This window comes from Urocampus carinirostris, chromosome 9 (assembly GCF_059441175.1).
Source record: "Urocampus carinirostris isolate Australia breed hairy pipefish chromosome 9, RoL_Ucar_1.0, whole genome shotgun sequence".
Classification (NCBI taxonomy): Eukaryota; Metazoa; Chordata; class Actinopteri; order Syngnathiformes; family Syngnathidae; genus Urocampus; species Urocampus carinirostris.
The window spans coordinates 31,165,121-31,189,791 of NC_142357.1; the positions used below are offsets into that span (position 1 = coordinate 31,165,121).

Consider the following 24,671-nt stretch of genomic DNA (forward strand, 5'->3'; position numbering starts at 1 on the left):
ATTAAATCTGAAAGACACACTTCTATACTCTATAGAAGGGGTCTCAAACTCATTTTAACTCAAGGACCACACGATAGAACAAACATTTTGTCGGGGGCCGGACTAGTAGATTAAAGAGAAAGAAAAAGAGAGATAAAGAAATAAGAGAAAGAGGGAGGGAGGGAAAAGGAGAGAGGGCGGGACAAAGAAAGAGAGAGAGAGGGGGAGAAAGGGTGAGAAACAAGAGATAAAAAGTTGTGAGAGAGGGGGGAAAGAAAGTGAGCAGAAGAAAGAAATCCAAAGAGAAATGGAAAGACAGAAGGAGAGAAAAGAGAAAAGAAAGCACGAAGAGAGAGAAAAGGAAAAAAGGAAATTAGAGCAAAAGGAGTTAAAAGACACAGAGAGTGAAAGAGACAGAGTGGGAGAAAAGGGGTGGAAAAGGGAGAGAGAGAGAAAAAGAAATACAAGTACAGTGTCTATGTTCGAGGCATCTTTCTTTGGCAACATCAAGTTGACATATTTCAACCTGCAGCTTGTTTTTCTCTTGCGCTTCTCTGAGTGTTGTCTCGCGGGCCGGATTCAATCCCTTAGCGGGCCTGATCTCGCCCGCGAGCCGCCTGTTCGACACCTGTGCTCTAGAGCATATGACTAACCTATATTTCATGCTGATTATATGTGTATTTTTTGCCCTCATGTAGGTTTTAGATGAGGGGATGGTGTCATAATAGTCTGTGGTTTGCAATAATATGTGGTCTGTGCAGACATTTGACCCTTTATGATTAAGGGCTATAAAATAAACATGACTTGACTGATTTCCAACTTTTTTTAATGGTCTTATTTATATAGTACTAGTCGAGGGTCTGAAGACTTCCCAAAGCACTATACAATGTGCTTCACACATTCACACACAATTGGTGTTAAATCAACACAGTCCAGTGTAAAGAAAAAACACTTTAAAAATGTCAGTTTTACAGCTTAACTGGTGTTACAAATCAACAGTAACACTTTGAAGTGTTAAATCTAAGCTTTTCAATGTAAAATAAAACACGTTGAAGTGTTTTTGGAACTCAACTAGTGTTAAATCTGCACTGCCCAGTGTAAAGAATTAACACATTGATATATCGTTTTAACACCGAATTGGTATTGAATCTAGTTTTGTGTCAATATTTACTTAACAATTGATTTTAACCATAGTTTACACTTAACTGTTAATTCTATAAAATTGTGTCTATAAGTAACATTTTAATTATTTGTAACACCGATATTGTGTTAATTTACACAGTTCAGTAGAAAATTAAAATACTTCGAAACATTTTAATAAAACACTGGTGTGGATCCTTACTAGGGTTAATTTTAAATGTTACTCAACTCAATTGATGGTTAAAATGACACCATCGTTTTATTGAAAAGTGTTAACGATAAACAACACTAGTGCAGACACAAACACTAGCTTTATTGCTAATAAAACATTTCAGTTTTTCAGGGTTAAGAAATTAAGTGACATCCATCTTGTGCAGCCCTTTGAGACTTAGTCATTCAGGGCTATACAAATAAACGTGATACAATTTCTGTGTAATAGTTGAATCTGTTTAAAAGCATTTCAAACCAGTCTTCTGTCTGACATGAATTTTTATTTATAAAAGCAAAGAAAGTCAGATACCACTAAGGTTCAGTTTTGGTCATGCATCTAGTTCAACCAGGAGACGCCGCACTAGTGCATTTCAACAGGGAGAATTACCAGCCTTTGCAAGGGATTGTGGGTAAAGCCAACATGAGATGAGCTATGCAAACGGAAAGTGCTCAAGGAAGAACTTCAAGAAATATTTATTTGATAAAATTCAAGACTTTCCAGGCTATTGGGAACCCTGTCGACGCAGGTGCACAACGGAGGCCCGAACGGAGTTTGAACGCGATACCCGAATTTTACTCAATGATCCCATAGTGGCCATTCGAAACAAAGAAAGGTCGGGTTGGGGCGGAGTCAGGTACGGATGAACATCGGAAAACCCACGCGGAACTCGCGTGAGGTCTTTTCGTTAGTTTTTTTTTCTCTCTCTTTCAATCGTCCGTCAGATCCTGAACAAAAAGGACCTCGGAGCGGCTGAGTCCTGCCTCTTTGAGCGTCGGGGGGTTGGGCTGTTCCTCGGTGGGAAGGCAGGGCAGCACCCGGCGGGGGAAGTTGGTGACGATCTGAAACTTCTCCGGGCTTTCTTTCAATGAGAACAGAAAGTCGTAGATGACCTGGAAACCGAAAGAAAAACCCTGCGTCGTCTTTTTATCGGCTGATAAAATGGTTGGTCCCGCCCGTGAACCCGGCACTCACCGTCAGCGACTGCCTGAAAAGGAATCGTCTCTCCACGCGAGTGTCGTTGGGCAACTTGAACATGATTTTGACGCTTTCCGGATCGTCCGCCAGCGGTTCTGGCGGCAGACACTCAGACTTCCTCTCCTTCTCCTCTTCCAGGTTCTGGCAAAAACCATAACGTAAGTCCCAATAGTGCTATTTTACAGCACTTCGGATTCAGATATACTTTATTGTCATTCTTGTACACGTGTATACAGAACGAAATGTCGATACATCTGACCCGCACAGTTTCCTTGAATGTACAGATATAAATAAAATGTATTGAGTTGGAGTATTGAAGTACTAATAATATACTAATAATTATAGCTATGTATAGTAGTGCAAAGAGTGCAAGAGGAGCAGCTAACCAGATGTGCAAAATGGGCAGTCAGGTAAACAATAACAATAACACTGGAGTACGATAGTGCAGAGGAGAACAGATGTGCAAAGAAGTGGCTAGGTATAAGAGAACTGCCAGTAGTGCAAAAAAGAGTACAGATTAGCAGCTGTGAAGGCTTACTATGTGTTTGATTGACCATTTAACAGTCTAATGGCCAGGGGGACAAAGCTGTTGCAGAACCTGGTGGTCCTGCACCGCACACTGCAGTACCTCTTCCCAGAGGCTAGCAGAGTGAACAGTCCATGATGGGGGGGAGAGGAGTCCCTAATGATGTTCTTTGCTCGGGATGTGTCGCTACCTCATTTTACCTGGCCTGCGAGGGCTTTAAATGTCATTAGCTTCCAAAATTAAATGGCTCAAAGTGTTTTGACCAAAAACTACATTTCCCAGCACCACTACACACCCGTAAATCCGCATCGATGAATAGATTTGAGAAATAAATAATCCTTAATGTCCACAAAGATTCCGTTATACAGTGATACCTCTACATTCGTCACTAACCTGTTCCCGGACTGAGCTCGTATCTTGAACCAGTTTTTCTGACACGAAATAACTGAAAACCGATTAATTGGTTCCCTATGTATCTACCTTGTTCATATCCCTCAAGAGGGGTGACCGACGGCAAGACAAACACATACAATAACAAAGAAAATAAAAAAGGGAAAACAAATAGCAAAAACACACACACAACATTTTTGGGACTATGGCCAACCCAAATGCCCAAACACCCAAACAAGTTAGGCACCTCAGCACCCAAGTTGGTCATGCTTTCGTCCCTCCAGAAGAAACGGGACACGAGAAACCGGGCTTGTGTCTCGGGTCAGGGTGACAAGACACACTCTTCTGTTCAACAGCAGGGCCCGACATCTTACACTGGTTTACCCCTGCCGTATCCAAACATCCCACTATCCTTTTACAACAACTCTCCACTCATTCCTATCACCAACAAGAGCTCTAGGTTCCACTACATTTAGACCTCTTTCCTCCAGTGCACTCATAACACCATCCATTCACGTCCGGGCCTCCCAAAATTATCCAAGTTCAACCTCAATAGTTTTAAAACACGGTCCTGTTTATTGAAAACGCAATCAAGTAGTAATTGAACCTAAAAATAAAGATGAGAAATCTATCTTGAATTTCTCAGAGCATGAAAGTAGAGGCATCACTGTATTCAATAACATATTTGTGTGGTGACATTTTTTAAAAGTGAGTTAAATATTTCGTAAAATCCGAGTTATTTTACATGAAGTTGTAGTTAAATTCATTTTACATACCATTTACATTGTTACGTTTATAGGTTACATCAGGCCCTTTAAGGGCAGCCATTGCGCTGATGTGGCTTTTAGTGATAATGAGACAACTGTTTTAGGGGACGGGTTCAGAAACTGACTCACCAGTCGCCTTCGTTCCTCGGCCAACGCACACTGCCGGACTTTCTCCTCCTCTTGTCTTATTTTTTCTTCCTTCTCTCGCTTCTTTCGGTCCTTCTCCTGATCGGCACGTAGAGACGCTTGGTAGGCCTCGTCCTGCTGCTGCCTCAACACTTGGGTTTCACTCCTCTCCTCCCTGGAAACGTTCAGAATTCACATTGATTTTAGTAACACGCTCTAATGTGTTTGATCATAAAAAACAAACAGGAAGTGTATCACACTAGCACAGGGGTCCCTAACCATTTTAAGCCTAGTGCTACTCGTACAAAGGGCTATCAGTCTGATATGCATTTCTGAAATAATTTGCCATTTTACCTTTAGAGCTGCCAAACATTGAAAAAACATTTTCAGGAAGTTTTTTTCCGCCTAGTAATAGTTAAGAGCACCATTTTTATGTCAAAAAATATTCTTAGACAATGTCTTCTCTTAAGAAGAAAACTGCTGTTACTCCAAGAGTCCAGTAGTCGACACTAGTGTACCATATATAACCAGAGAACAACCGACAGTCTGGATACTAAAATGAGCATTGATGAGTACCAATTTGGAATGAATTTCTGAAATAACTTGTTATTACAACGTTATTGTACTACCTTTTTTTAAAGCTGGGAGGTATTTTGCTACTGATTAGTACAAAGGGCTACAGAAGAAATGAATTTATGAAAAACAACTTTCTACGTTAATACGTACCTACTTCTAATACAGAAACTCCCCTACTTACGACCATTCGACTTACGAAAAATGGTAGATAGGAAAAAAACATTTCGAGATGTCGAAAAATATCCGGACATTGCTGTAAGTTAGATTTTGTATCGTGTGCACCTTTTTCCGAGTACAGGACATTACTGTAGTGCTTCTTTCCTACGTGCCAGGCGTGTGGGGCTGTGAGAGGTCACCCAGCATCCAGCCCGAAGAAGAAATCCGCTTCCTCTTCCTAGTTCAACATGCTATACTGTCGATGTCTATACTATCTCCAGTGCGCTAAGAACTTTGACATTTTCCTTGTTTAATATCTCGTGCATCCATTCAATATGGTTGGTGTAAAGTGTAAAGAGGCGAGTCGTTTCTTTTGAAATGAAAGTGGAATAAGAAAGCTTGATGCAGTTGAGAAAACGGCTGGATCGCTTTTTTTCGGTCACTAACACGGAGAAGTACCTCTTGAAGCTTATCTTCCAAACGTGAGTTACACTTAACTTTATTTATCTTTAGAGCATATCATTTTATGAAATGTTTATTTTTTTAGTACAAAAACAATACAGGTTATCTTATATAAGTATGAATATTTCTTTTTAGAATGAGCTCATTTTTCGGAAAGCATGTATATACGCATATCTACAAATCACACCGACTCAACGCTGATGAGGATATTTGTGCTATTCGTGAGCTACCCGGGAGTTGTTTGGGGGCCTACATGATGCCCGCAGGCACTACATTGATGACCCCTGGACTCGCATAATTTAAATAGAATATTATCAATCGCGATTTTTTTACACCTAAAGAAATTAACTAGTGCCAGTTACCGTTCGAGGCGCTCCGACATCAGGTATGTCTGGTTGGCATCCATAATGAAGGTAAGCTGACTGATGAAGTCCTCAGGCTGGATGAGACCCTCCAGGCGGCCCACGACCGTCATCTTTCGGTCCTTCAGCATGATCATGGCCAGGAATGGATAAGTGTTCTCCCGTAATGCTTGGGAAACTGAACAAGCACGAATAAGAACAAAAACAATTGAGAAGAAGCTGAGAAGAACGTCATTGTTGAGGAACCAATCAGTTTACCTCTGTAGCCTTCAGGCTTGCTTGTTGAACAGGCCCAGAAAAGCATTCGGGTATTGATGAAACCTACCACCTCCTCTGTACATAATGTGGACCTACAGAGAGAGAATGGAGTCAAAAATGAGTACAATAGACTCTGGGATGAGAAGTTTTTACTTTATGGTGTGGAATAAGATTGTATGGCCCTTCTTTACTGCATTTTCCCCGACATACCGTATCAACAACAAATGATTTTACATGCCCTTAAATTCAAACCTTTCTTTGTTTGTGCCTTTGGAGAGTTTGTCTCCTGTCCGCTATTAGTCGAAGTCATAAAATGCTGGTTTGCTTTTGGTCGGCATGACAGCATATTGTCAATACAAAAAGGCTATTGGCTGAACTTCATAATCCTACCCTTGTTATTCAGGAAATACGAAGAGGGCACATAAATCAAATTAAAAATAAGGAGACAATTAAGGCAAAAAAATCTTCAAAGAGCATGACAATCTTCGAGGGTGGAAAGCTGTGTCTCCCCTTACTGCATCCACCTGCTACTCCTATCGAGCAGCTCAAGTCACATCACACCAAAGGTAAATAAAATGCATTTGTTCTTTTATGTGTATTTGTTCATAATGTTATTTAATCGTATGCAGATATATTACGTAATAGTACTTACTTTGCACTTTTTTGTTAATTCAATGTTTTTACTTGGGGTTTGGAAAATATTAGCTTATTACCATAGGTTTCTATCCATACAAAATTTTAACTTTTTTTCCACCTCAGAATTGCCTAGTGTTGTTTCCCCGGGGGTCTACTGTATACCTTCTAACACTATTAAATGGATTATTAACAGACATAAAAATCAAGCTACAGACCGGCAAAACTCATCAGTGTCTTGATGGTCGTCTCCATGAAGGTACACTAAAAGGTAGCGCAGCTCTCGTTTGGCATCGTTTAATGCCTGTTGAGAGAAATTGTAATCAAACGAAGTTACCGCTGACGTCTTAAATCAATCAAAGGAATCTCTTGCTCACCTGGCTGTAGGCTCCCTGGTAAAAAACTGGATGTGAGCGACCGTACTTCTCCTCAAAACAACGAATAAACGAAACCACGTCCCCGACGGGGTCCGTTACACGCCCTCGGGGGTCCGGCCTCACGAAGCGCAGGGCAAACCTACAGGAAAAAAGATACGTGTTTAAGTCAGACTTCTATGATGTTTATTCTTTTTTTTCTTACCTAAATATGTCCAGAAGTGTGTAATAGGTAAATCTGAAAGGTAGCATTATCAAGTAATAACTCCATCCTAGCAAACCCTGGAACACAAAAGCAGGTGACAAACATTTAAGATACCTTTTGATAACAAAAATCGGATCTAAATTGTTGATGACATACTCTGGGTTGTGGCCTGGACACGATATAACTATATACTCTGTGGTCTGTTGTGTTGACTTGTAACGGTCGAGGAGGCGGGGGGGTGAACACACTGGGAACTCCTTCCTCCTCATTGAGTCGGTCTTGTACTGCCGCCTAAAAAGAAAACCGGGAAAAACATTCATTTAAATGCAAAGTGGTCTACCTTTTAAGATGATGTTGTGATGACATCACGTCTAAAGTGATGAGAACCATGTGCAGCTGGCTTTACTTGGGGGTGAGTTTTTGAACGATACATATGCTGATTATTTACTTAACACACAAAAAGGAAGGGGACGGAGGTCGAAATGTACTTTTTACCAACAAGATATTTTTTAAAAAAGTTCATTTGTCCTTCTGCTTTCAAGATTTTTGGCTAATCTTTACATGCTAACAGTACAGGATTAACTTACAACAGTTGAGCAATTTTGATTTGTTCCATACTATGTGTGAAACTTTCAATTCGTTCGTCCCTAGAGCCGATTGGCTAGCGCTAAGCTATGTAATGTGTAGTTTACTGACTGAGTTTACTTTGGCGAGATTGCAAGTGACTCATTTGTTGCAGTAGTACTGCACCACCATGCTAAATCCTCACTTGCCTCCTACTCCCATTCCCATGTCACGTTCAAAGTTAATGAATGAATGACTGAAAACTATTTCGAACATTATAAAGTAAAAACAGTACAAAAACAATGACTCAACAAAAATAATGTTAACATGTTCGAAAAGGGGTAGTAAGAGGCAGACGCTTATTTTTCCTACCCTTTCATCTTCTCTATTAATTACATTCTAGAGATAGCTTCTCTTTTGTGTCTAATACAACAAAATCTCACAGATATACATATTACATAGGTAGGATATCAATAATTATAATAATAACGATAGTCACATATTTTATACACTAATCATCGTAGTACCCATCTATTAACGTTATAATGCTACTTGTCACTAAATATCATTGTGACACCAATGATAATAACAAAAACAGCAATAATAACAGTTATGATATAATAATAACAATAACAACAAGGTTAACTACAGTTGTAAACGCAGTATTTCCAATTTTTAGTATCACTAGTACACCATTTTCTTAATCTCTGTATTCTGCTGGTAATGTTTTTTGTATTTATATTTGAACAAGTGAATAGTTGGACATTGTTTGATCTCGTCTTGTAAATTGTTCCAAAGTCTGACTCCACACACAGACACACACATACTTTTCCTGGTGGTTCTCACCTTTGGGATTTTGAATTTACTACAGCCCTTTAAGTTATAACGTACCTCTTTCGGAGTGAGTAATTTATGTATGTTTTCTGGCACTGTGTTTTTGTTGACCTTAAATAGCAGTTGTGAAGTGAACAATTTTACTAAATCATCCAATTTTAATAATTTGGACTGCAGGAATACAATATGAGTATGATCCCGATATCCTACCCTGTGTATGGTTCTAATTGCACGTTTTTGGAGGATGAAAAGGGGCTTTTGACAGTTAAAATTTGTATTTAAAAAGAAGGAGAGCAGCAGCTACAAGCTGTTTATTATTCATTATAACCAGCCACTTACTATAAGTACAATTAAATTGTTATTTCCCTCACCTTTTGTATCACCTTGTTAGAATTTTCAAATACATAAGTGTCCTTTTTGTTATTGTTTTATTCAAATGTATTAAATTAAACACTTAACATTAGCATGTAGTAAAATGCCCTTCAGTAATTTGTCATTCTGTATTGTACCTTTTTTGCAAATAATTGGAATATAGTATTTAAGTTATTATTCAATGTATTCATGTAGTTGTGTTTAATTTTTGGTTCCCATCAAAGCGTTTCACATTTTGCGTTTTCAGTTTTGTCCCGATTTATCATCTTGGTGCATCTCTAAAATGTACAAAGTTAATTAAAAGAACACACACAATTGGACGATTGACTGATATCATCAACGCAATGTTTCGTGCTGACATCCAAGTGTATTGTTTTGCAGCTTACCTCAATATTCCAGTTATGTTGCTCTAAAGTCCTCCGACATTGATCGATTGAGTCCAACCCGGTGAGGTCCTATCACAAACACAATGCATGAAAACAGAGAGAGAAAAATATGAAAAATTGGTTTTAAAAACCACAACATACATTTGTGCTAGCTGAGGAACTGCTAGTCTGTAATTTCAATTCTGTAATTGCCAGTGTACCAGTAGGAATCAAATGGTGGATTGCAATGGTTCATTTTAAACGTAATAAAATAAAAATACAGAGACACGACATAAATATATAAGTGACAGGTTAGGGATTATTATTTAGATCATTCCAATTGATCGAAACAAGGAGTGGGCGATGTAGTGACACCAAAGCCTGCATCTATGAAAACCAAATCCAAACGAATGTTTAGTCAACTCAACAATATTACAATTACAGCTCTGGCGAGGACACAATCAAAAGTATGTGATTCGAATCCATTTAAACCAATTTAAAGTCCGCAAACTTATAAAATATGCAAGCTAATGCTAGCTTGAGCTTGAACGTTAGCACTGAAGTTGACCAACATCGAAGTTGAAGAGGGAGGAGGAAAAAAGACGAACACTTGATAATTAAGCAGAACAGTGCCATTAAGTGGCTAATGTGGAGTTTCTATAATAGGATGCCGCATTATGAACGAGTTTGGGTCGTGTATTGGGGATGTTTTACCTGAAATTGGAGGAGTTTTTCGGTCTGCGCCTGCGATAATTCTGGCTCCTCAGGCGCCGCCATCTTAGCTCGCCAATCACCTAAGCGAGGATCAGCGCGACGTCAAAGCAACAATTTCCTGCACGCTACTGACACCTAGCGGCTCGGATGATGTTGCCCCCAAACGCAAAACGATTTAACTTTAAAAATCTATACTTTTTTCTTCTTTAAATTGATTAATTTTAAACCAGAAACTGCCGGGGTAATTCTGAGGAACCACAGTGGAGAGCAAACTGACATAGAGTATCACAGTTTGGTATGTTGGGTGCACGGCAGCAGACAGAGGAACCTTAAAGTCATCAACACATCCTAAAAAAATATCCGTTGTTCTTTGCCTGGTCTGGAGCTAATTAAGGACGCTTCTCACTTGGACACTATAGAGCCCCTAAAACAAAGACTAACAGGCTTAAAGACAGATCATTCCCGACCTAAGCAAGCACACAAATATTATTTTTGTCTCTATTCAAGTATTTTATAAAGTTTTTATAAAATGCCAAGGCTAACTCTTAAGATTACACTAAATGTCTAGATAAAGTAATCCTGATTATTTAATGAATTTTGCCTTTCTATATAGTGTATATTTTTCCCAAATCATCTCACAAATTTGTTTGAAGTCCGTCCCAGGGGTGCTGGAGCCCACCCCAGCTATCCTCGGGCAGTGGGCAGGGGACACCCTGAACTGGTTTCACACCCAGGGACAATTCGGACCGGCCAATTAACCTGACATGCATGTTTTTGGAATGTGGGAGGAAACCGGAGGAAACCCACACAACCTCTCGGAGAACGTGCAAACTCCGCACAGGAAGGCTGGTAGCTGGATTTGATCCCATGACCTCAGAACTCTACCACGGACGTGTCAACCACTTAGCCTCTGTTCCGCCCAAATCAAACTATACTATGAAAATGTCACAAGTCAAATTTCTTATAAGTATTTATTCTATTTTATTTTAGTTATTCAACACCTGCTATTAGATAACAGGTTTTCCTTTGTTATTTACTCTACATATTGTGTTTTTTTGAATTGGATCCCAAAAATTGAATGAATAATGCAACCCACTTACTTTACTCTTTCAAAATATTATTATATATTAATAATATTTAATCTTGCACATGATCAAATGCATTTTTAAATTTGCAATTGATTGGACAACACATGTGAAGATAAGCTGTCTGGGGCTTAACTAGAATTTTATTGATACTAAAATAAATTACATGAATTTTTAGTTGACCTTTTTATTTTCTGAACTTTATTCATCATATCTAAATAATTAAATCCAACAAAAAATAGAGGTGATTTGGAAATTTCAAGTCAAGTAATGTTTATTTGTACAGCCCTGAATCGCTGAAGTCTCAAAGGGCTGCACATGCTCGATGTCACTTAATTTCTTGCATCTTAACCCTGAAAAACTGAAATGTTTATTATTAGCAACAACGCTAGTGTTTGTGTATACACTAGTGTCATTTATCGTTCACATGATTTGGCATGTTAATATTGCACTAGATAGTGTAGTTTTAATGTCAATTAAGTGTTGAGTAACACTTAAAATTAATGCTAATCAGGTTCAAGGGTCCACACCGATGTTTTCTTTTTAATAGGTTTCAAAGAATTTCTTTGAATTTTCCATTGAGCTGTGTAAATTAACAGCATATCAGTGTAAAGAATAAATATGTTACTTAAGGCAAGTACCCTCAGATCATCTTCCTTCCTCCATCCCACGATACAGCCTGCTCACCGCAGCTCCATCGCGAGCAGAGCTTTCAGCCGCTCTGCCCCCCAGTTCTGGAACTTATTGCCACCTCCTAAATTCTGCAACCCTGTCCTCCTTCAAATCCGGACTCAAAACTCGCCTCTTCAGAGCTGCCTTTTCTTGACCATCTGCCTATTTATTACTTGTTTGTTTTACTCTTCCTTTATTGTTGTGTACTACTTCTATGTACAGCGACCTTGGGTGTCCTGAAAGGCGCTTCGAAATACAATGTATTATTATTATTATTATTATAAGTAAATTTGACTTCTGGATGTTATACAAGATGGACAAATGTTAGGCTACATCAGAGTTTTCATCTTATATATCATTCATTCATTAGCCGTACCGCTTATCCTCATTGGGGTCGCGGGGGGGCTGGAGCCCATCCCAGCCATCTCCAGGCAGTGGGCAGGGGACACCCTGAATTGGTTGCCAGCCAATCGCAGGGCACACAGGGACAGACAACTCATTCGCTCATTCACACCTAGGGACAATTTGGACGGGCCAATTCACCTGAAATGCATGTTTTTGGAATGTGGGAGGAAACCGGAGTGCCCGGAGGAAACCCACGCAAGCACGGGGAGAACATACAAACTCCACACAGGAAGTCCGGAGCTGGATTTGAACCCACTACAGGTTCCCATGACATGAACTTATATATCATCTTATCATCTTATATAATTCCAAGCAATTTTGCCAATATGCCTACTATCTTGTACAACCTATCAAATTGATTATTGCCCTACAAGTCAGCCTAATTTCTTTAACTAATAACATATAAAAATATAGTACTTTAGGTTGTGCATATGTAAGGTATTAAGAAATAGTCTGATAATGTAGATACTTCTTTTGTTTTCCCTAGCAGACATTGTATCAAGAAAGTAACACAAATAACAAAATTCACAATAAAGCTCAGAGTAAAATTGAATGTCCAGATTTATTGTTGTGACCCGTTATTTTTTCCCCTCCACCATAATGATGTGATAACCAAATTTGGTTTTGACAGGGGGGTCGGTGTAAACTGGCTTGTCCATGGAAGAAATGGCCAAGTTGAAAGCAGCCTCTTGGAAAGGTCCAACCATGGATCCTCGCGTCATCCAACCCAGATCGCCCTGTCCAAAACACAAGACATTGGCCAACATATTTTTCATAAGCGCTTTAATATTATTACTAAGAGTGTAACAAATTTTGGGCAGAGAAAATGTTTCAGCTGAAAATGAGCAAAAGTGCAATTTTGATTTTAGGCAAAATAAAAAGAAAAAAGAAAAAAAAAGGCTACTAAAAGACGGTATGATGACATCACGTCTAAAGTGAGGCGAGATGTATGAAGCTGGCTTTCACTCAGAGGCGAATTTGTGGATAAGGCGGCTGTTTATTTGTTATGAAGAAGAGATAGAGGTCAAAAATTGAGCTTAATCAAGCTTATTCGATTCCCAAACATTTTCTACAAAGTTCGTGTGTCCTCCTGCTTCTACATTTTTGTTAGCCGCTAGTCAGACTTTGGCTCATGTCTACGTTCTATTACTTCAGGGCTAACGATCTACAGTTTGGCAGTTTTAGTTCGTGAACATGAATTTTGTGCTTGACATTGGAATTCTGTTAGTCCCTCAAGTTAATTAGCTGGCGCTAAGCCGTGAGCGAAAGCGATTCAATTTAGTAATATTACTTCATTACGGCATATATGCAAATGTGACTCGTTTGTAGCATTGGACATTGCCTAATACTGCACCATCATCAGTTCCCTTTTCCTACAATTTTATTGTCTGTATTCACTGTCCCGTCCATTAAAAGCTAAAGTGCCCCAAAAAATTGTACGTAAATAAAAAGAGAGCGAATGTGCAGTTAAACAGCTAAATGCTATTCATTGTTTAACTAAACCAGTCACTTTACTGCACTTTGCTGCTTTTTAATGCACTTAAATGTCAAGTAATGTTTATTTGTGACGCACTTAATTATAAGGAGTCTTAAAGGCCTGCACAGACTATTGCAAACTACAGACTGATCTTACACCTGAGTAGATGTTTTTTTTTTTTGCCAACAAAGTTGGACCTCTCCACACGCTGAACCTGCTCAGTTCCACATGCAGGTCTTAGGCACTTACTTTTATTTAATAATCTAACAATCTAATTTGAAATCAGCAGCTAGTAATAGTAACTTATTCAATATTTTATATCGTGCTTTTCAATCAAGTCACTGCAAAATAAACGCTTTATTTTATTGTATGTCATTTATTTCCATGCTGTTTAGGACAAAGTTTAAGTATTTTTTGTGTGGGCCCCGAAATTTTGTTTTGCTGCATCCCTCCACATTATCTTTCTTTAAATAAGCATTTAAACAATGGTAACCGTGAAACAATATCAAATAGCACAACATAACAACAAAAAATACCATATATGATGAAAATGTGATTGCTTTTGAAAAAAGACTTCAATAAATCATCTTACTCCTTGTCTCGCTTTGTCCTCACTGTACTGAGATGCAACTTCGCTGAAACGGACACCCGCTTTTAACTTCTCCATTGCCTCCATGCATTTGCCATGTTTTTCGCAGAGGATATGGCGAACCTGGAGAAAAGGTATACACATAAAGTTTGGATTAAGTCTACACAAACTAACTTGCATAAAATATAAATAGAAATAAGATATCTGACCTTAACTGCAGTGCCTCCTTTTGGTGTTTTATCCTTCTTGTCAGTGTCTGCACTACCCGATGCACCTCCTCCTAAGTGGAAATTCCAGAAATTAGGATGATTTACATATATATAAGAACATATGCGTGATAATAACAACCATTAGGCATTGCATGCATTACATACAACATCATGCATGCATTAGGCATGCAAGTGCAGTAGCAAGCCAACGAGTCTTGACATAAGACAATCAAACAAGTTTTCAGCAAAAACTCAAAATAAAACAGTACAAACCCTTAGCAGCCTTGCCACCCTTTCCTTTTGGTGGCATTTTTCAAATAAATCTTTGCTGAACGTTTAAAAAAGAGGAGATGTGAGAAGTTTAGCATACAATCATGCTTCTGTTTTGATGGACATGCGCAGTAGACGAAGGCACGAGTCTTCTTCTACGACAAAAAGTCGAAACAACGTAGCCCGGTCGTGTTTATTTCGCCATCTAGCGTACAATGTGCGAGTGATTTTTTTTCCGATGGTTTCTCCGTTTAATAATCCTCAAAAATACAACTTGCAATCTAACTAAAAATGTAGGCACTCATTCATATTTTAAACATATATTTCTGATAGTGTTCCACTACTTCATTATTTTCGTGACTGTTTTTTGTTCGCATTAGACAGCATTTTCGTCTGGTGGTCAAATATTACACACTAGGGCATTAATAATGCGTTACAAAAACACATTAAACACTTCCAAACAAAATTTCCACCGCAATGTTGCGTAATCATTATAACCAAACTGTACAAACAACCCAAATGACGAGGAAATATTAATGAACACACACACTACACCATAAATACACCCAAATGTTTACAAATATGATTAGTTTTAATGACCTTCTTGTTGTCGTTTTTTTAACTGTTGTTTAATACATTTATTTTATTTATTTTATGGTGTATCTATCCATCCATTATCTGCACCACTTAGCCTCAGTAGGGTCACGGGGTGCTGGAGCCCATCCAAGCTATCTTTGGGCAGTGAGCAGGGGACACCCTGAACTGGTTGCCAGTCACAAGGCACACAGGGACAGACAATTAGCTTGCTCATTCACACCTAGGGACAACTTGGACTGGCCAATTAACCTGATATATATGTTTTTGGAGGAAACCCACACAAGCACGGGAAGAACATGGAAACTTCACACGGGGAGGCTGCGGTAGATGGACTTGAACCCTGAACTTCTGCACCATGGGGCTGTGCGCTTAACATCCACCACCAAGCCACACTCCATGGTTTATATTTTATGTTATTATTCTGATCTGTACTCTGATTTTTTTTACATATGTATTTATTTTGTGCTTTTATTTTATTCTTTTATTGTTTATTTTATCCATCATAGGGTTTCGTCATGAGGCCGGACACGTCCGAGCTTTTTCTTTTGGTCTTTTTGTGCATTTATGTCTATTGTTGAATTTGTTCTATTCATCCATCCATTGTGTGCACCGCTTAGCCTCAGTTGGGTCACAGGGGTGCTAGAGCCCATCACAGCTGTCCTCAGGCAGTGGGCAGGGGACACCCTGAAATGGTTGCCAGCCAGTCGCAGAGACAAACAACTCACTCGCTCGCTCATTCACACCTAAGGACAATTTGGACTGGCCAATTAACCTAACATGGATGTTTTTGGAATGTGGGAGAAAACCAGAGTGCCCGGAGGAAACCCACGCAAGCACGGGGAGACGGGGAGAATATGCAAACTCCACACAGGAAGGTTCAATCTCATGACCTCAGAACTGTGCTGCACACGTGCTAACCGCTGTGCTGCCCTTGTTCTATTCATTTTTATTTTATTTGTATTATAAGGACATTGTTATCAGTCCGATAACAAAAAAAAACACAAAATAAAGTTTAAATTCATATCTCAATTTAAGTCATGTTTATTTGTATACAGTATTTATTTGAATTTATTTTATTTCATATATTTATCTCATAAATCTCTATGAACATCTCAGCTTTTTCTTAGGGTATTTTTGTGCATTTATTTTTATCGTTTAATTTATTTTATTTATTTCGTTTATTTTATTTATATTGTTATTGTCATTGTTATTGGTCCGATAATAATTTATGCACATTTTTTATTAATTGATGTGATAGTCTGTGGTCTGTGCAAGCCCTTTGAGACTTCTTGTGATTAACAGGCTATACAAATAAACATGACTTAAATTAACTTGATTTGAGAAATGATATATCATGTATTAGGTAAAAAAATATTCCCATTCTAATAAAATATTATCGTAATTATCACAGTATATTGAATAAGGCGTATACAACTTGTTCCATCTTTATCAGAAGTGACAATTTTTACTCTTGCTTTCAAGTGAAGATTCATCTGATTAGATATCATGTAAAGCCTAAAGCCACATTGTATATTATTTAGCACCTTCAGGGGTAAAAAAAAAAAAACCCCACACACATTCATTAGAATTTTTTTTATTAAATTGAGTAATAAGGAAAATTACATGAACTAACATATTTAATCGTCTATTATCTTAAATACTTGTAGGTCAAGAAATGTGTATTTATTTTACACAACATAACATCTCTGAGGCTGCGAGGCGGCTGGGTGGTTTCGCGCGCAGCCTTAAAGTGCGGAGGTTCAGGGTTCAAGTTCAGCTACAGCAGCTTTGCCGTGTGGAGTTTGCATAATCTCCCCATGCCTGCGTGCGTTTCCTCCAGGCACTCCGGTTTCCTCCCACATTCCCGAACACCTGCATGTTAGGTTAATTGGCCGGTCCAAATTGTCCTTAGGTGTGAATGAGCGAGTGAGTTGTCTGTCTCTGTGTGCCCTGCGATTGGCTAGCAACCAGTTCAGGGTGTCCCCGAAGATGGCTGTGATGGGCTCCAGCACCCTCGTGACCCTACTGATGGATAACATCTCTGGTTGATCAATTATAGCCAGCAAATAGAGCTACAGTTTGTGCTTTGATGCCTGAATTTGGTGAGGTGTAGCGGACATATTTAAAATGACAGGTTATTGTAAAACGCCATGCTCATTTTTCTCTCGTGCTGCTCTTAGCATTGTCTCGCGGGCCACATAAAACAATGAATGGGCCATGTTTGGCCCATGGGCCATGAGTTTGACATTGGTGGGCTTTGCAGTGTTTCTCAACTAGTGGATCGCGACCCAATAGTGGAATGGTGGATCTTCACTTCAGCAAAATAATGCTAAGTAGAAAAAAAGTACACTCCTTAAAAGTAGATGGCGATAATGCCCTTAAAATGTGAGTTGATACCTGCCATTTCACACCACAAAAACAGATGTTGACCAATCTTTTTCTTCAAGAAATTTAAGAAGTGATTGTTTTTTTATTTGGATCGTGTATTGTAATTAAGGTGGTCCTCCAGTCAGACCAGTTGAGAAACATTGTCCAAGAAAATGCTTCGGGTTGACTTCTGCTTTAAACATTTTTGGATTTAATACAATTTATAATTATGTACTAAATACTATATTCCACTAAGATGCAAGAGTCAGTTCATGTTCATATTCAAAATTCAAGTAAGATCCCATTTTGTTGGAATTATCCAGGAACAAAACACAAAGGAACCTCCTCTGTTTACACATAGTATCTGGTCTCCACGGCAACCACCACACAAAAGACTCCCCTGACAGTCTCGCGCGAATCAGATCGGCGCCAGACGGCTCCGACCGGGGCCTCGTACAAATGGACAAGTACGAGAAGGTGATGTCTCTAGGCCGGGGCGCATCGGGACAAGTCTTCTTAATGAGGCACACGGAGTCGGATACCTTGCACGCCGTGAAGAGGATCAAACTGGGGAGCTCCCGAACTCGTAAGGCCGTCCTCCAAGAGGCGGAGATCATCCGGAAACTCAAACAGCCTCATATCGTTAACTGCAGCGAGGTCTTCCTCAGCCCCGAAGACGATTGCATCCACATCGTCATGGACTATTGCGAAGGAGGGACATTGGACGACAGGGTCAAGGAAAGACAACCCAGTGACTATTTTGCAGAGAGGACGGTCGTGCGATGGTTCGCACAGGTGGCTTTAGCCGTGAGTTACATCCACCAGGTGAAAATTCTCCACCGGGATGTCAAAACCTCAAATGTTTTGCTAACCAAACAAGGTATGGTGAAGTTAGGCGATTTCGGGGTGTCTCGGGTGATGACCAACACAGCGGACATGGCGTCCACATGTGTGGGAACCCCTTGCTACTTGAGCCCCGAATTGTGCCAGGATGTTCCTTACAGTTCAGAGTGCGACGTCTGGGCTCTCGGTTGCCTTTTATACGAGCTCTGCGCTCTCACGCCTCCCTTCGCCGCCTCCAATCTCCTCGGACTTTTGTGTAAAATCACCAAGGCGGAGTACGAACCCGTCCCTGACCTCTACTCGGAGAACGTGACTACTTTAATCGGGAGCATGTTGAACGTCGAACCGCGAAATAGACTGAGCGCGGCCAATATCGTTAAAAGTGAATTTGTGCAAGATCACTTGCAGGCGGTGGGATGTGAGGAGGCCCAGGAAGAGGAGCACGGTGCAGAGGAGGAGGAGGGTGAATGCGCCGGTGGACAGAATCTTTACCCAGATGACTTCGATGAGGACGATGGGGGGAGTTCTTCTTCTTTGGGGGAGCAAAGCCAGCATTCGTTTTTGTCAACGAGTGGACTTTCTGCCGAACTTCTTGGTAATTCATACAAACGTCACATCAAAAATTATTTGCACTGCAAAAATATACATTTTTACCCCAATGGCAGAAAAATGTGCTTATTTCAAATACATTATTTTTTATTTTAATAATATACAAAGAAGTATAGTCATCCCCAGAAATAATGGAGTTTTACTACTTTGCACATTTTCATAGTGTTCTGCATTCTGCAGTAGATATTTGTTGAAAAATACATTAATAAAAACATTTACACAGCATTTTCTATTTGTTTAACAAAGCTTGAGCTTGTAAAGAAAATATTTCTCCTTTTGGTTTCAGGGTAGAATGTTTAATAATCGTAAAAAAAAAAAAAAAAACTGTCGGAACCAGAACAGAAATAGGACCTAATTGTGTTATGTTTCTCACAAGTTTTATTGGAGGAAAGAGAAAGGGCTGGGCGCACGATCCGGTGTTCGCTGGGCGCGAAAGGCAAGTTGCTGTTGTACTCGGATGGTGCTCCAAACACGGAAGTGGATCTTCTGTAGGGAGCGATGGCGGTGTCAGGGACAGAAAAAAACGGGTCGGTAGTCGGGACTAGGAGAGCAAGGCGTGGTCAGGGTCGGAAGCGAGCCGTAAGCCAGAACGGGACAGTGGTAAAGTAGGGGGAAAAAAGAGGTCGTAAGCCGAGACGGGAGAGCAGACGTGGTCAGGATCAAAACAGGTCGAAGCCGGAAACAGACGGGAGCAAAAAAACGGGACAGGTGGGAGTCAGGGTTGAAAAAGGCTTGCCTAGTGTTCACTGAGGTTCGCAGACGGACTGACAACAGGGGATTGACCGGACTGGGTTCTAGTACTGACAGGGAGCCAATCAGAACCCGCGGTGGTTGGCACCAAATGAGCGGGCTCAGCTGAGTCACATCAGTAATCATGACCAAAAATAAGTCTTCTACTTCACAGATTTCTTCTTCTTTTTGGAATGTAACTCCCGAGATAAACAAGTGGTTAAAGTATACTGGCAGGAAACATAAAAAGTATATATTTTAAGTTTTTTTTTCTAGTATAGAAAGGGAAGAACAGTGCAATCAGCAAAATAATGTGCTATGTGCGAGATAAAATAATATTGACTGGTTTTCTTGTTCTGTTTAAGAAACTAAATAAAATATCATAGAATAAGAAAAAATGAGCAGCATGTTTTTGCCTGTCGGGTAAGAATTTATTTTTTGCAGTGTATATTAACTTTGTTACTCTCCGCTGCGATCTCCTGGCTTAAAGTTATGTTCACATTCATTATGCGCATGCAAGTGCATGCATTTCTTAGATGCACTCGAAAAAGTTTTTTAAAATCTTTTATGGGGTTTGTGTTGGTGTTTGGACTGTACTTGAAACCAGATTTTTTTTTAACTTTTACCTTTTTCACCTTACACTAACAAAAAACTGGAATGACAAGCATAAAGTCAAGCTCTAACCAAACCCCTCCCCACCATCCCTCTGTTCCTTCTGTTTAATGTGTTAAGCATCCTGAAAGGCGTTGCTAAAAGTTAGATAAAAGCAGATTTTTTTAAATGGGGGAAAATTATAAATATAAAGACTCTCTGAACTCAGTTTGGCGTTGTTGACACATACTTAATCAAGAGAAAAAACATTCTATTTAAACCTTTTTAACTTTAAAGGTTCTATGTTTACACAAGCACAACATCCAACATTAAAAGTCAATTTTTAGGGCTTAAAATAAGCAAAAACACTTGTTGGCATCAATTAATCCATGTCCATTATCACTTTTACCTATTTCAATGCTTATTTAACAAATAAAGACTTCAAAATAAAATATATCAGAAAGTTAAACAATATTAGAAGACAAATAAAAGTAACATTTGAGTGACAGTGTAAAATAATACTTCACAATATACAAACATGTTTTGTTCTTATTATATGTTATAAACATAAAATGTTTACATTTGTCTTTTACTGCGACGAGTTGACCATAGTTGTCCACAGGAAATCACAATGCTGAAGGGTTTTTATGGTGCATTCGAAGACAATCGAAAGTCAGATTTTTCAGGTTTTGACCCAAGAACGGGCATAGAGAGACAAAATACCTGTACAACAAAAGGCAGTTATATTACTGAGAAGATTTTGTCGTACATCAGTTGACAATAGAAACTGTGGAAAATAAGCTGTGTATGATTTTTTTTTCTAAGTTTAGTTAGGCAATTTATTTTTCCGTATACACTACTACATTATTCTACCAACTTGACATCGCTTTACGTCACCAAACCTAATTTGGATTGACGCTATTAAACACTACAATGTATTTTTATCAGCGTTTTTTGTTGTTGTTGTTGTTTACATTTCCTCTTTTGCGTAGAGGTTAGAATTGGAACAATCTCAGTGGGATTTAGTCTGAATTGCTTCTCTAAAATGCAGCGTCTTCATGACCAAATATAGGAAAAAAAAGTGAGCTGTGATTGGTTAACCAAGCCTTTTGGTACCTTGACGTCACTTTGACAAAATGTCCGCCCTGATAAAATATGGAATCATAAATAAATGCAATTAAATTAAAAGAAATTTAAGAAGTATAATATTGTAATATAAATATTACAATTACTGTAACTTCAAACAAAAAGATATTATAGCTACAGTAAATCGCTTAACTTTTCTCTTGCAGGGGAAACCAAGTCACACTCGTCCAGAGGGGAAATTCATAAGTGTCTCAACCGAAACAAGAGTCACGCGTTTTGTCTTGCATTCAACCTCAACCTTAAAGTAATCCTGCCAAATATGGCAACAAATATGGTGTTTTGAATTGATATTTGTGAAAAACTATCAATCCCTCAAAACGACACCCCTGTCACTGTAACAAGAATATTCCCCGCTGCCTCGTTACATGTGACGTCATACGATGTCATACTACATTATTTACTTATAAAGTATATTATTGTTTGATTATTATTAAGTTAAATTTACATTTGAATTATTTATGGAGATTTTTTAAAAAATATTTTGTATTTATATTTTTGTAATAATAGTAATAATAATTGGAGGGGGTGGGGGGATGCTGTGAGTTGTGCTACAAATTAATAAACTAATCCCTGTTTTCTTACAAGATATTTCACAGTGTTGCCAAGATGTTGGTGACCAAGTGGAATATCCGGACGATTTTGAAGAAGAAGAGGAAAAAGATGATTACGTGCAAGCAGCCGATTTACTACACACTTCCGATCTTGACCGGGACGATTCCTTGGACGAGTTCCAATTCTGTGATGATGGCGGAATGCCCGTCACGCTCAAAGCAATGAAGGAGAAGGGCTAAAAATAAATAATACATAAGGAACATTTGGACTGCGTGTGATGTTTGGAGAGATTAGAGAAAAAAAAACATCTCCGCCATAAAAAGGCCATTTCAGGTCACACGTGTTCATGAGTAAGCGTGTGGCTGCATTGATGGTGTTTCACCACTAGGGGTAGACAAACTCCCCTGAATTTACAGTACTGTATGTGCAAGTCTGGTCAGCATAGTTACAAGACACATTGTGATGACGAGTTCGTCTTCTTGACTACATTTTTCACAATGCAACGAGGAAAGGAAATTTTGAGGACTGTGAAATGCGATATGTTCGTTACAAATTGCCATCAACATCAATTGAATGTTAAAATGAGGAATTTTCAACTTCTATGCAAAATGAATGTACTTTTTGTTCTCCTGTCAATGGGCTTCCATGTAAAACAAACAAGCGAAGAAAATGCCATCTGTGCCGTTTTTTCCAAAGGGCTAAAGTTTGAATATGCAATCTTTATTTAGAACATTTTCACTGTTATGAGAATATTTCTCAATTCCTAATTTATTCATTTTTATTGCTATGGATTTCTTTTAAGTATAGAGTTCATTCACATGAAATAGTTCATGTTTTCTATATTAAATGCAGCTGTTGAATTGTTTTAAGTGACCTTTTTAACAATTGATTAATATGATGATTAATTTGTCAAAAAATCATATTGTCATGGTTGCCATGGCGCCCAATTGGCCCCGCCCGTGTGGCGCCAGCCGCGGCTCGTTGACAGATTGGCTTTCCGTCTGTTTAAGCTCAGTGCTCTCACTCTTTCTTTGTCAGTCTGTCAACGAACCTCTGCCAGCCAAGACGCGGGTTTCGACTCGGTCCTGTTTCCTGTTGGTATTTCCTGTCCGGTATTGTTTCCGTTTATTTTGTCTTGTTTACTATCGGTTTTCAGTTTCGTTCCCGTCTAGTTTGTCCTGTTTAATTTCGATATCCTGTTTTGATATCAATCTTGTCTGTCCCGTTGTTTAATATCGGTTTCCAGTTTCGTTCCCGTCTAGTTTGTCCTGTTTAATTTCGATATCCTGTTTTGATATCAATCCTGTTTGTCCCGTTGTTTAATATCGGTTTCCAGTTTCTTTCCGGTCTAGATTGTCCTGTTTAATTTCGATATCCTGTTTTGATATCAATCCTGTCTGTCCCGTCCTGTCCGGTATCGACCCCATGTGTCCGATATCTGCTCGGGCAATTGGTATCGATCTCATCGGCCCCTGGCTTTCTATCATTCCTCACCAGACTGGTGACTAACGTGTATGACTCCCCATTTCCCGTAAAATAAAAGGCTTGTGTGAGAAACGTCACGCATCTGGGTCCTGTTCCGGTTCTTTACACATATTCACTCATGCCCACAGCAGCGTAATGGATGGCCTCAAGGGACTTGATATAACTTAATTGTAAGTATATTTAATGGAATAGTATGTAAAGAATGTTAACTTTTCCGTAATATCTTAAATAACTGAATTTATTGCTTATTTAAGTATCAAACACTACAGTTTTAAAAAAAAAACATACAAAATGTTAAATACTAAATATAGTAAAATCGTTTTGAAGTTTTTGAGGATACTTTATTTCTCAATTCATTGGCATTGATATGTAAACACTACTGTGTAGAAGTGCTGAGCTGTCACTTCCTAGGTATTGAAGTCAAAAGGGAATGCTGTTTTTGGGCAAAACACTCTTTAGATCCATATATGTTTTCAAGATCAGACATTTTAAGTTCCTGCAGGCCTAATAAAATGATGTGAATTAGTTAATCACCTTTGAACTTCTCTGTTTGAAAAATACTTCACTTGAAATAGAGTGCAGAATACACAAAAATATAATAATCAGTGCTTTCCAAATACTTTTTCTTATTGTGTTTATTAACTCAAAGACTTCTATGGAATAATATTTTCCAATAAAAAGCTGAAATTGGTATCATTTGTTGAAATACAATTTCCTAAATTCAATCTGTAGCCCAAATTAGTTATTAATTTATTTTGGGGATGGATAAAATACTCTCATAGACCCTCTTAGGGAGCGGAAGCAAAGGGCAGAAACACAGAATGGTACCGAGGTCTTTAATTCAGGCAGGGTTCGATACACATGAAGTCAGAGAGGCGAGGGAACAATCGTGGTCTGAGATGCAGGCAAGCTGTCGATGTTCCAGTAAACCCAAACAGCGAAGGTGACGGTCGAAGAGTCTGTCACGCGGCACTCGGGCGGGCTAAGGTTCGGTACACTGAAATAACAAGAGGGTTAGACAAGAGTGCTTGGGACGTGACATGCAAGGCAACAAAC

The 24,671-nt window shown here is 39.0% G+C and overlaps 3 protein-coding genes across 3 annotated transcripts; 1 reads left to right on the forward strand and 2 right to left on the reverse strand.

Moving 5' to 3' along the window:
• Positions 1-1,590: 1,590 nt before the first annotated feature.
• faf2 (Fas associated factor family member 2) lies at positions 1,591-10,125 on the reverse strand. The gene is made up of 11 exons (XM_088343491.1): positions 9,990-10,125; positions 9,297-9,365; positions 7,297-7,431; positions 7,141-7,217; positions 6,939-7,077; positions 6,780-6,865; positions 5,929-6,020; positions 5,671-5,848; positions 4,118-4,289; positions 2,303-2,446; positions 1,591-2,220 (listed from the first exon to the last, which is right to left on the reverse strand). Exons 1-11 carry the CDS (start codon positions 10,050-10,052, stop codon positions 2,038-2,040), a joined length of 1,338 nt encoding a protein of 445 aa, XP_088199617.1. The 5' UTR covers positions 10,053-10,125; the 3' UTR covers positions 1,591-2,037.
• A 2,569-nt stretch (positions 10,126-12,694) lies between these two features.
• Positions 12,695-14,850, reverse strand: pin4 (protein (peptidylprolyl cis/trans isomerase) NIMA-interacting, 4 (parvulin)). Its single transcript, XM_088344120.1, has 4 exons — positions 14,700-14,850; positions 14,427-14,497; positions 14,221-14,340; positions 12,695-12,888 (listed from the first exon to the last, which is right to left on the reverse strand). The coding sequence occupies exons 1-4, from the start codon at positions 14,734-14,736 to the stop codon at positions 12,730-12,732; spliced, it is 387 nt and encodes a 128-aa protein (XP_088200246.1). The 5' UTR covers positions 14,737-14,850; the 3' UTR covers positions 12,695-12,729.
• Positions 14,851-17,862: 3,012 nt separating this feature from the next.
• On the forward strand, positions 17,863-23,666 carry nek12 (NIMA-related kinase 12). The gene is made up of 2 exons (XM_088344121.1): positions 17,863-19,098; positions 22,164-23,666. The coding sequence occupies exons 1-2, from the start codon at positions 18,120-18,122 to the stop codon at positions 22,367-22,369; spliced, it is 1,185 nt and encodes a 394-aa protein (XP_088200247.1). The 5' UTR covers positions 17,863-18,119; the 3' UTR covers positions 22,370-23,666.
• Positions 23,667-24,671: the final 1,005 nt, after the last annotated feature.

What these genes read in the sequence shown, in the direction of transcription:
- pin4 (XM_088344120.1), bottom strand. Translation starts at nt 14,736, where the DNA reads ATGCCACCAAAAGGAAAGGGTGGCAAGGCTGCTAAGG. An exon ending in GGGTGGCAAGGCTGCTAAGG is followed by an intron (nt 14,498 to 14,699) that starts GTTTGTACTGTT and finishes ATTTCCACTTAG; the next exon opens with GAGGAGGTGCATCGGGTAGT. An exon ending in AAGGAGGCACTGCAGTTAAG is followed by an intron (nt 14,341 to 14,426) that starts GTCAGATATCTT and finishes CCTTTTCTCCAG; the next exon opens with GTTCGCCATATCCTCTGCGA.
- faf2 (XM_088343491.1), bottom strand. Translation starts at nt 10,052, where the DNA reads ATGGCGGCGCCTGAGGAGCCAGAATTATCGCAGGCGCAGACCGAAAAA. An exon ending in ACCAGGGAGCCTACAGCCAG is followed by an intron (nt 6,866 to 6,938) that starts GTGAGCAAGAGA and finishes TTCTCTCAACAG; the next exon opens with GCATTAAACGATGCCAAACG. An exon ending in TTTTCAGGCAGTCGCTGACG is followed by an intron (nt 2,221 to 2,302) that starts GTGAGTGCCGGG and finishes TTCGGTTTCCAG; the next exon opens with GTCATCTACGACTTTCTGTT.
- nek12 (XM_088344121.1), top strand. Translation starts at nt 18,120, where the DNA reads ATGGACAAGTACGAGAAGGTGATGTCTCTAGGCCGGGGCGCATCGGGA. An exon ending in ACTTTCTGCCGAACTTCTTG is followed by an intron (nt 19,099 to 22,163) that starts GTAATTCATACA and finishes TTTTCTTACAAG; the next exon opens with ATATTTCACAGTGTTGCCAA.